At 41.4% G+C, this 12,259-nt stretch overlaps 1 protein-coding gene across 1 annotated transcript in view; it reads left to right on the forward strand.

Annotated features, from left to right (window-relative positions):
- grid2 (glutamate receptor, ionotropic, delta 2) overlaps positions 1-12,259 on the forward strand; it is a 410,560-nt gene that overhangs the window by 63,681 nt on the left and 334,620 nt on the right. The window contains exon 2 of the mRNA XM_034118783.1: positions 8,126-8,281. Within this exon, the coding sequence (XP_033974674.1) occupies positions 8,126-8,281 (156 nt within the window). The remainder of the gene's footprint in view (positions 1-8,125; positions 8,282-12,259) is intronic.

Below are 12,259 nucleotides of genomic sequence, written 5' to 3' on the forward strand. Positions count from 1 at the left end.
AGGAGTCAAACAGATGGTAACCTCAAAACTGTCTTTTAAACTGAAGGATGAAAAACACATTACATCATTACATTACATTACATTGCATTTAGCTGACACTTTTATCCAAAGTGACTTACAATATGTTCATTCGACCAAGAAGATACAAACTTGAAGAAAACAGAATCATATAAGTACATCAGGTTTCGTAGAGCCAAAACATTTCAAGTGCTACTCAACTGGCTTTAGATAAGCCAGTCCTTTATTAGTATATAAGTGCTTTGTTAGTAATTATATCGCTCGAAGTGGAGTCGAAAGAGATGGGTTTTCAGTCTGCGCCGGAAGATGTGTAAGCTTTCTGCTGTCCTGATGTCAATGGGGAGCTCATTCCACCATTTTGGAGCCAGGATAGCAAACAGACGTGTTTTTGCTGATGGGAACTTGGGTCCCCCTCGCAGTGCGGATGCAGCGAGCCATTTGGCTGATGCAGAGCGGAGTGCACATGCTGGGGTGTATGGTGTAACCATGTCTTGGATGTAGGAAGGGCCAGATCCATTCACAGCATGGTACGCAAGTACCAGTGTCTTGAAGTGGATTCTAGCAGTTACTGGAAGCCAGTGAAGGGAGCGGAGGAGCGGTGTGGTGTGGGAACATTTAGGAAGGTTGAAGACCAGACGAGCCGCTGCATTCTGGATGAGCTGCAGAGGTCGGATGGCACATGCAGGTAGACCAGCCAGGCGGGAGTTGCAGTAGTCTAGGCGTGAGATGATGAGAGCCTGGACCAGAAGTTGCGTCGCTTTCTGGGTCAGGAGGGGACGTATCCTCCTGATGTTGTAAAGAGTGTATCTGCAGCAGCGGGTTGTAGCAGCGATGTTTGCAGTGAAGGACAGGTTGTTGTTGTCTAGGGTCAGACCCAGATTCCTTGCAGTCTGAGTCGGGGAAACAACAGAGGGGCCGATGTTGATTGTTAGGTCAAGAGTGGGACAATCTTTTCCAGGAAGAAAAAGCAGTTCAGTCTTGTCAAGGTTGAGCTTGAGGTGGTGAGCAGACATCCACTGAGAGATGTCTGCTAGACAAGCAGAGATGCGTGCGACGACCTGGGTCTCTGAGCGGGGAAAGGACAGAATTAATTGGGTGTCGTCAGCGTAGCAGTGGTATGAAAAACCATGCGGGCTAATGACCGATCCGAGCGAGTTTGTGTACAGAGAGAAGAGGAGGGGACCAAGGACAGAGCCCTGAGGGACCCCTGTAGTTAATTGACAAGGGTCGGACTCTGACCCTCTCCAAGTTACCCTGTAGGTGCGGTCTTTGAGGTATGAGGTGAGGAGGGAAAGTGCAGAGCCTGAAACTCCAAGTTCTTGGAGAATGCGAAGGAGGATCTGATGGTTCACCGTGTCGAATGCAGCAGACAGATCCAAAAGGATGATGACAGAGGAAAGGGAGGCTGCTTTAGCCGTGTGCAGTTCCTCAGAGACTGCAAGGAGAGCAGTTTCTGTGGAGTGACCGGCCTTGAAACCAGACTGGTGGGGATCAAGAAGGTTGTTCTGATGGAGATAACAGGAGAGTTGTTTAAAGACAGCGCGTTCAAGTGTTTTAGACAGGAATGGGAGGAGAGAGACAGGCCTGTAGTTTATAACATCGGACGGGTTGAGAGTGGGTTTCTTTAGGAGAGGGTTTTACTCTTGCCTCCTTGAGACTGTTTGGAAAGTGACCAGAAATTAGAGAAGTATTGACGAGATGGATGAGAAACGGTAGAATATCAGGAGCGATAGTCTGAAGGAGGTTTGAGGGGATAGGGTCCAGAGGACAGGTGGTAGGACGGGCAGAGCTAATGAGGGTAAGAACCTCACTTGGAGAGAGAGGGGAAAAGGAGGTTAGTGTGTGGGTGAACGGTGGGTCTGGTGACCCAGTGGTGAGTAATGGTGAGTCGGAAAAAGAAGGGCGAATATCATCAACCTTCTTATGCTTTAACTGTATAACGTGTATAATATTTCATGACCTCCTATGCCCTCTTCAAATCATTCCAAGTAGTCATTTCCTCACTCATGCTGAATGATTACCCTGAGAAGGAGCTGGCTTAATTACTGGGTCTTTATAGAGTGTGGGAACATAATAACTCTGCATTGGATGATGTGCCATCCTAATTTGTTCATTTAAAAAGGAAATTGAGCTGTATTTTGTACGTTCAACAATGTGCCTTTGTCTGCATGAATGCCATTATCTGATTTCATGTAGGTACTTGGATGGATGAGCTGTATGAATTATCCCCCTTCAAAAATGTATCCATGTTTCTGCTCCAGACCAACTGGACTGAAGCTAATGGAAAAACATTTAATGTCTTCATGTTTTACCATTAATTAATTAATTAATGAATATACAAACTATGTAACAATAATTGATAAGCCTCAATAGGTTATAACATATACATGTTCAACAATAATTGGTACAAAAGATGGAGAGTGATTATATTCAACTTTGGCTTTCAGAAACAATCATGTTTATTAATTTAGAGCTGCTTTGGAGAAGACTAGATACTCTGAAGGGTGGAGTTGGGGGTGGAGAGGAGGGAGGCAGGGGTGGATCTAAGTGACTGAGAGGGTGTGTGAAGGGAGAGGAGGTCTTCAAATAATTGGAGCCCCTTGTTGAAAGGCTTTTGTAAGTAAATAACACAATTGTGTAGTGAATTCAGTGGCAGAAAGCCAGTGAGCATTTTATTTTAGTACTGGGGTGATGTGGTGCCTGATTCTGGTGTGTTTTTTCTGGCATGATGCGTTCTGTTGACTGTTGATGGAGCGAGAACTGATAGCAGTAGTGTTTCCAACACAAAACCACACGATCAAGTTACCTATGTATGAACAGGCTTAGTAAACTGAATACACATCCAATCACTACCCCACAGACTTATCCAATGAATACATGAGCACAATTAATTCAGCAATAAATGAATCCTGAATTAAAGCCGACGACCGTATAGACCAGATCAAATCAGTGGTTGATATATTTGATTTTTTTAACCAGTTCAACTGCATGAGTGAGCCACAGGAGCTGAAAGGTTATGAGAGAATATTTGGCCAATATATTACTAACCCTGTTTTGATGGGATAGCCTACGCATGGTCAGACACACACCTATAACCTAAACCCCCCTAAACCAGTAAAATGTATTCTTTCACCTGGTGGTTTTGATAAGTAACACTGTGAGGAAGGAGGGTCAGGGCAGTGTTTGAGCATTCTTTCAGCTTGAATCGCTTTGACCATTTCACTCTCTCATAGCAGGCAGTCGAACATTTGTACCCCCCCCCCCCCCCCTTAGCTCGGGTGAAGGAGCAATAGCAGCTTTTGCCAGTCCTCATTAAGTTCACAGTTTCTTTCTTCCCACTGACTTTGATCCACTAGCTCTGCCATGAGTTTGCAATATATGCCCCCCCTCAGGATCAATCGAAATCCCCGGTGGTGATCCCTCATTGTTTCCTCTAGCTATATCATCTGGTCCAAATGTTCGTTCATTCAGTCGTTTCCGACTCATTACTACACAACTAGTAATATTCACATCAGCCTCAACTTTGTTAAGTTCTAATAAGCAAATATTAGCATGTTGATACGCTACATTGTGATAGCAACAACATCACACCTAGCCTCATCATGTTAGCATTGTGATTTGGGCGTTGGACTCTCAGTCTTGTCTTGTTAAAGTCTCATTAAAGTTGTGTTGATAAGAGTAAATGTCTGGTTAGGTGCCTGTTGTGGAAACCAGACCTTTAAGTAAGAATGTGAATGACCATGGCTAGGTACATTGTATGTAGGCAATTAATACATTTCTGAGGTTTTGCTTTAATTACATTTGTAGAAGTAAATTAAAAAAGAGAACATATGTACGAGCTAAGATCACAAATAAAACTGGTATCGCTAGAGAAAGATTAAATACAAATATTATAAAGTACATTTCTCATGGCAGATTTCAACACCCCGACTTCTTATTTGTATCTTACAGTACCTCCAGCATCCATCATCCAACCCAAGAGGTTATTTGGCAGTAGCATGCAAACAAGTTATCTATTGCATTTTATCAAGGAAAACAAACTCGGAAATGTATACCAACTAAACACTTGACCATAGGGAGGCAGTTGATCAATACCTCTCATTTGAACAATGTGGCGTCTCTACTTTGTGATGCTGCATCCTCTCAAATTGACCACTGTTGTCATTGATGCTGTTTTTTATTGAAGGGATGGTTTGGACATAAGTTGATAATTTGGTGCTGCTCATCACGTGCTTGTGTGTGTGTGTGCATGTGTACCCGCCCTTGTGCTGTCTGTGCAAAGCAAGATATAATGCTTTTATTACCTGGTTGATTTATGTGGTGTTTGCGTTTGCGCTCACAATCTTAGTAAAACCTCATTCTCCTCTCACTGCTTTACTTTCCACTCTCCACACATCCAATATTTTTTCCACGATATGGAAATTGCTAAACACACATTGAGATTATTTTTTGTTGCCACTTCCAACATACATTATAAGCACATTTAAAACGGTCACCATTTTCTACCTTTCTTTGAGAAGAGAATGATTATTAAAACACATTTAATAGATGTATGTCTGTAATTTCTATATACAGAAGATATTTATTTCTATAAAAGTATCTTTCTGTTTAATTATATCTCTTGTTTCTGTCTCTGTGAACCTGCTCTTCAAAGTGTCTACATAAGAGTTTGTTTTTTAATCATATAATGTTGTTGATAAATAATTGCACCCAACAGCAATCCTACAGAAAGAGAAGGAGGATAAGAGATCATGGGAGAAAGAGGAGGAAGGAGGAAAAGTTGCTGATACATATTTATTTTGTAATGGTATTAAGAATGATACATGATAAATAAATAATACATTTAGTAAAAATTGCTCAATTTGAATACCCTCATTGTAGTTGTTGTGGCACTAGACTCAAACAACACATTGCTTATATATATTTCAAAGAGAGAAAAATAAAACATATACAAAGAGAGTGGTGCACAGCGCAGCTTTTAACATATGTCTAGAAGAACGAGTGAGGTTACTATGGCAACTCCATTGTAGAAGCCCAGATTAAAGGAGCCATTATTCTACTCTTCTACTTTTCATCTTCTATTTTAATATATTCTTTTATGCTCTGGATACTTTAGACTGCAGTAGACACTGATCCCAAGTGCCCTCTGAGAACATTAATACATATGTCCAACTTTTGTCTGACTTCCTCTATGAAGCATTAATAAAAAAACATATACAGTCCTCTCCACTGCCATGCATTTGTCCTCTAGACATATACAACCTTACATGGTCCTCCTGTGTCGCAGAGCTAATTTAAAAAATGTGTAACTTTCAAATCCTTCCTGAGCAGTGTCACATTCAAACTGATTGGAACGCCATTAATAATTCATCTGTAATGGAAGAGTTAATGAATCTGTGTGATTGACTCTTTATCGCTTTGCCCAGGCCTGTTTGTCTCACCTCATCTATAGTGCAGAATTGTTGAAACAACCTGGGCTCAATCAGCAGGAGGATATTTACAGTTGCCAAATGCTGACAGATCAAATTATTGCAAAAGCCATACTAAATGAGTCCTTTTGATGAAGAGGCATTTGGCATACCATTGAACTAGTTTAAACTGCTGTTGCTTTTGAATTTGGTGAATGTGTCAATCATTTGTTTAAATAAATTGCCCTTTTAAAAGTTACATTTCATCAAAAGTACCTTTGAAATAGGGGTAAGCAAGTAAGATGTTGATTTTTAAGATTGATGCTGGCAACAAGTAATTGGTTTAGACAAAGCTACAACTTTCTTTTTAGGTAGTCAACCTTAAAAGTAAGTTTATAACATACCCCTGAATACCAGTATTATAAGTATAATCCCCGAACCACTTTGCTCCATAGCCTTTGTTGTATTAGCACCAGACTCTACTCAATGAACTGTACAAGACCCAATAACAGCAGTGCTCCTCCAAATGTGGCCCTCAGCCAATGTAGCCAGCCTTGATATTAATGGGATTTGCAACACACACACACACACACACACACACACACACACACACACACACACACACACACACACACACACACACACACACACACACACACACACACACACACTCACAATCTTTACAATAAAAGGCTTATTTTCTGGTCAGTGAAAAACAGTTAGCAGAGCTTCACTGCACTAGCTTACACAATTAGTTGCCCAATGGGTTGAGGGGATAAATGGGTTTAAATGCGAGGCTAAAAGGCAAGAAACAGAGATATATAAAACACATAGTTAATTGTGTGTGACAGACCACGGCAATTATCAAATCGCTAGCAGCCAGTCAACGCTCCATGTTTCCTCATTTTTTACTCTCAGCATCACTGCAGTTTGACATTATTCTGATGACTAATTTAGTATTGACTAGTGGGAACTTAATCTGCCACTACAGATACTGGCATTCCCCTGTCTTCATCTATGTTGTCTTTGTGCATCAACTCATTTGACTGAGACAATGTGCCCTTGGGCAGTATTTCCTTAGCATGAACTGTAGTGTCGACCCATTTCTCTCTCCACCCTGTCTTTCTCAAGCTGTGTCACAATTCTGAGGCTATTCTCATACACAAGTCCACAAGTCCACAAGTCCAGACCACATTATAAAATAACAGAGATGTTTGTTTTGCAGCCGCAAGAATCCAAAAACCTACAAAAGTTAGTCAGCTGTTTAAATAAGATTTCGGACAACTGTTCTTATGTGCATATACAAAAGTAAGAAATAACTTTAAATCAATCAGTGCCCTACTTTGGTACCTTTCGCCCCTCGTGCCTCACACCTCTCAGGAAGGCAGAGAGAGAGAACTATTTGAAGGGTAATGCAATACTGGCCAGAGCAACAAGTTGGGGGTTCACATAGGGGTTGCCTTAGGCTTTCTCTTGTCTGTCATTTTGACAAACAGACACATCAAATGTATGTCTTCTAATGTATTTTACATTTTTAATGATTAATATGCAGAATTTTTTTTGTAGATTATGCATTCATATGGTAATTTAAAGCATGGGTCAATGCAAATACTGTACCCTCTTTGCCCCAACAATCAGATACAAAACAATGCAAATTTACACAATTATTCTTTTTGCGTCTCTGCCACTGACAGACTTCTGAAGTTGGGAAAAAATGTATCCCATGTAAGCGATTAGAAGTCAGCACAACTCTGAATGTGAAATCTAATTTCCCAATCTTGCAAGCCCTTGCTCACTTCTAAAAGATACCCAGCATGCACAGCAGCAGCGCTGCTCCTCATGGAGACGAGAGGTGGAAGGGACGAGAGCGGACGTGCTTCAAAGCCCTGCTCCGTATTTTTTTTCGTGTTGAGAACTACTCTTAGTTATGTTAGATCACCCTAAGTGTTTTAAACTGTCAAAATATCCGAAGGCATTCGATTTTTTCGCCAATTACGTAAAATCTTTGACCTCTGCTCACACATGCCGCGTCCAAAGACACACAACAGTGACTGTTAGACTGAAAGGCTGGAAGTTGTTCTAAATGGATAACTAAATGTTCTAAATGGAAAACAATGTTGAAATAGAGAAGCTTGTACTTATTTTCAACAACATAATGTACTTTTTTGTTATTAAAGGGAGTAAAGTACTGAACAAGGGTATAATTCAATAACATTACAGAAATCCAGGTAACAATACCGGTATCAGTTTAGATGTGGATGGTGATAAACACTACTGTACATATTATTTATATTCAATAACTTGAAATCCTTTTTTTTTTAAACATTGACCAGTAGAAATATATTTTTCAGGGTGTCAATAAAAGGAACTTGGTATACACGTGACTATTTCATCTTGTTATCAACTTGGGAAATGTTGCTAATGTTCATATTGTTGACGTTGGCATCATAGAACTGGCCCCAATTAACTGTTTTACAACTTCATCCATTCAGCAATTTCTTGCAGATAAAGTTGTTGTTTTCTATGGGTCAGGGAATGAGGGTTGATCCTCACACGACATTCTCTATAACTCGCATACGCATACCACTAAAGCTCAGGACTCTGCATCACCATATTTTTGTCTCCATCCCTTTTTATTTAAAAAGTTCTTTAATACTGAGTAATAGTTTCCTTTTTTTCTTCTTCTTCCTTGCCAATAGGCGCCATATTTGATGAGTCAGCGCGGAAAGATGATGAGGTGTTTCGCCTTGCTGTGGCAGATCTCAATTTGAACAACGAGATCTTGGAGACGGAGAAGATCACCATCTCTGTGGAGTTCGTTGACGGGAACAACCCCTTCCAGGCTGTGCAAGAAGGTAGGATGATAATACCATGTGTAACAGGGCAGGTGCATCAGCTTCAAAGTCACAGTTATTTATGTGTTGACATTATAGTCCACAGAGGACATTGATTTGCTTTTGGGCTTAGTTTCCTTTGCCCTACAAAAACTCTGGGCTGGGGTCAGACTGAGATGAAAAAGCTTTCGTCAACATTTATTCTGTTACACTTTACAAATTCCACTTTCGTTGGAAAAAGTAACAACTGCTTTGGTTCTAATGTTGTTTAGGCACAGCGCTGTGATTTTTTATCAGCCAAACCCAGCAGTTCCATAACAGAATGTCTTCCACTTATACTTCTTGACGTCATACCTAGTCAAATATTTCAAAAAATACAATTAACTCAGAACTTGAATTTCAGCATTTAAGTAGGTTAAAAAATAAAATGGGAATCAGCTCACTGTTCTGACAATCAGGGAATGAGATACAACTGCTGCCCATATGGACCAGTGTCCCTGATCTGATAAACATATTGCAATGAGTGCACATTTCTCATGACCTCTAATTAATACATCTGGCATTAAAAGAGAATTTACCAATATACAGTATAGCCACAGTGAACAAGGGCAAGCCTATTTCCTAGACAGGCCAACTGCAACATGCACTGCAAAGCTGTAAAATAGATGTGTGTCTTGATAGGACAAGCAGTCTTACTTATCCAAGTCCAAGTCCAAGAAAGATTATATAAAATCTTGAGTTAGAAATTATGAATTTGGATAAAACTTGCTTATCATATACAGTTTGCAGTATAGTCTGATTGACCAGAGATAAATACCAAAACCATATAATGTAAAGAGGCAACATACAAAAGGCCAGAACATGGTATATCTTTACTGATTTAATTAAATGATAAAAAAGAACCCATTATCAACCACCCACTGAAAATACACACACACACACACACACACACACACACACACACACACACACACACACACACACACACACACACACACACACACACACACACACGCTCGCACGCACATGCTCGCACGCACATGCTAAAAAGTTTTTCAGGCTGTTGCTTTGATATAAGGGCCCTGCACTGTTGTTTCATAGTCAGGCTGTAATTCTTTGAAGTTCCATTCTGAGTTCTATTATCTGGGTTCTGTGTGCATGGAGGATAAATGTCTGTGTTGGTATTTTCCTTCTATAGTTTGAATTGCTTGACGACAGTGAGTAGCTTATGTCTTAAGTGTCTTATTTATAACACAGCAGGAGGCAGCATTTCAGCACTCCCTCCTTGACTAAGCTCTCTGAGGCGTAGGCTCCACGAGGACGAAAACGGGTTGAATCCGCATATTTCTCATGCGTATAGCCGTTTAAGCTCGACGACGCCGTAACAGAAACGTAGAAACAGACCCCGCAAACGACAACGGGTCCAAAGGTGGATAGATCTGGGAACGGAGCGCTCTGGGGGGTCCAACGGGGCCGTGGGGTCGCCTATACGGTCATGCGTTTCATAGCCCCGCCTCTCCCCGCCTCTCCCCACCTCTGCTGCTCACCCCCCCGCAAAAGTACACTGCACACTGAATTCAGATTATTTATCTTATCTCGATATGAACATAAACGCGAGTGAAGTCTAATCTGACAGGACGGAGACACGCAGCTCCTCCGGCTGTGAAGCAGCGGGAGCAAAACCACACACTTCAAGTCAGATCACCACCCTTAGCTATTTTAATTACCTCTCAAACTACCTAAAACTAGTTTATAAATATGTTTATTTTTACTGTCGGGTTTACTTACTGGATCAGCTGCTGCATGAGGAAGCATGAAGATTTAAACTTTAACACACATTGACCGGCGAAAAACTCTGCGCGGTTCCCTCCGCCCCCACCGCGGAGAATAAACAGAAGTGCAGCCATGACAACCATTCTTCTTCGCTGCTTTTGTGGAGGAAGTTGCTGCTTTTGTGGAGGAAGTTACAGCGCCACGTACAGGTTCGGCATATGTACTGCAGCTTTTCCAGCGGTTGGATGTAAACGGAGCCGTCTCGTGGAGCTTGACACAATCCGGTGTATATTGCGTGTGGGCGGAAGGTTTTTTGCGGTTGCGTTTGCGTTACTCCGATGCGTTTTGCCGTATTTGTCCTCGTGGAGCCGGGGCCTGAGCCAGCAGCATGTTCCTGAGTCCTGCATAATGCCTAACCTATTGCTTACATTATTTTGTATTTGAACTTATCCTTAGCCAAAATTATTCTGTAGCTTGTCGTTTTAAACTTTCTTTCAGTTAAGTGATCAATTTGGTTCTGGTTATGCATATTCTTTTTTTGTTCTTCTTTTTTAGCAACTTTACATTCATACATATATTGTAGACACAGTGACAACTTGGCACAAACACCACTGTCTAGGACTGTTGACTGCTGATAAGGAGAACAGCAAGGGGATTCAGTATCTTTAGGCAGTACAGGATTTATTAAAGACAGATTAGATGCTACTCAACGATTTAGCTTGTGATTTCGACCAGCTATTGTTCAATCACAATCTGATCTTGCCTCTCATTTTGGCTTTTTCCCGCCCCTATCATCATGACTGATTAAACTCCTGCAGGCCTCACAGTCCCTCAGTCTGTTGCCTGGTCTGTCCAATGACCACTTCCTGTCTTTCTGTCTGCCTGCCACTGAACAGACTGCCTGACTCATTTCCCTGCCTGTCAGTCTTCCTGTTTGCTCGTCTGCTTGTGCAGTTATCTTTCTGATTAATTGATTGCCTGTCTCCCCATCAGCCTGTCTATCTGTGTATTTGTTTAGCTAACTGGTAACCTGTCTGGCAAATCAATTGTCTTTGTCTCTGTCCGTCTCTCATGTGATATAGTTTGAGATGCCTTGCTTGGGGCACCTTTAGGCAGACACACAAGAAAATGTAAATATTAATCTCATTTTCTCAATTAGGCAGCCAATCCAACTGTCTGATCTTACAAGGTCACTGACCATTGTTCCTTTTCCTAGTGTTTTATCTTTTACTTTTATTAAAATCATTACTTATGCATTTTTGAAATAACACATGTTGCAGTGTCCTTCACATATTGTGCTCATAGGCAATGTACTGCAATGTTGTGTGTGTGTGTGTGTGTGTGTGTGTGTGTGTGTGTGTGTGTGTGTGTGTGTGTGTGTGTGTGCGTGCGTGCGTGCGTGCGTGTGTGTGTGTGTGTGTATGTACAGGTGCAAGGAATAAATCACTCTCCCTTCCCGTTTGCCTCCTGCATGGTACTTAATTGTGGATCTGCTCCTGTCACTTATATTCACATTTCACTCCCTACACCCTACTCCCCCATCTCCATAGTAACCAGGCTAGACACTACTTAGGGAAAGGGTTGGATTTGTGTGTGTGTGTCCGTATGCATGTCAGTGTGTGCCCGTTCATGTCTCCATCGATTAAGGCAATGAGAATCACCTAATTGGATAACTGTCTATGGAAAGGTGGGGGGCGAGGGGAAGCAGAACAGGAGACCACAGGAGGCACAGGACTCAATAGTTGTCTCATCTTATATTTCATCTCAGCTTAGTCTTGACACACAGGGCACACTGCTGCATTTATGCACACACTGCCGCAATCACAGATTAGAAGTCCCCCCATCCCCAACTACGCTGAAAGGTGTTCTGCTATACAACTACATTGTCTTTTGAGACCTTGCTAGCGTCTATGATTGTCTGATGTTTCGATACTTTGTATTTTAAAGTGGAATGTGGGAGTCGCCATCAAAATGGGAATAGGTTTAGAATAGCTATTATTGAAATAAAAAAATATGTATAATGCAGAATAAGACTTCAAGCACAACTCATAAAAGTTTGGACCAATTGGCGTCCTGTGAAGACACTGGCAGCTACGGTTAAGGTCTGTGTGTCGACTGAAAACAGGGAGAAGCGGTTTGTTCAATACAACTGTGGCCTTTAATTAGCGCCAATCTTGCAATAGCATCAGTTCAACCAGGGGAGACTTATTTGTGATTAAACAAATT

The sequence above is a fragment of the Trematomus bernacchii genome, unplaced genomic scaffold, assembly GCF_902827165.1.
Source record: "Trematomus bernacchii unplaced genomic scaffold, fTreBer1.1, whole genome shotgun sequence".
NCBI lineage: Eukaryota > Metazoa > Chordata > Actinopteri > Perciformes > Nototheniidae > Trematomus > Trematomus bernacchii.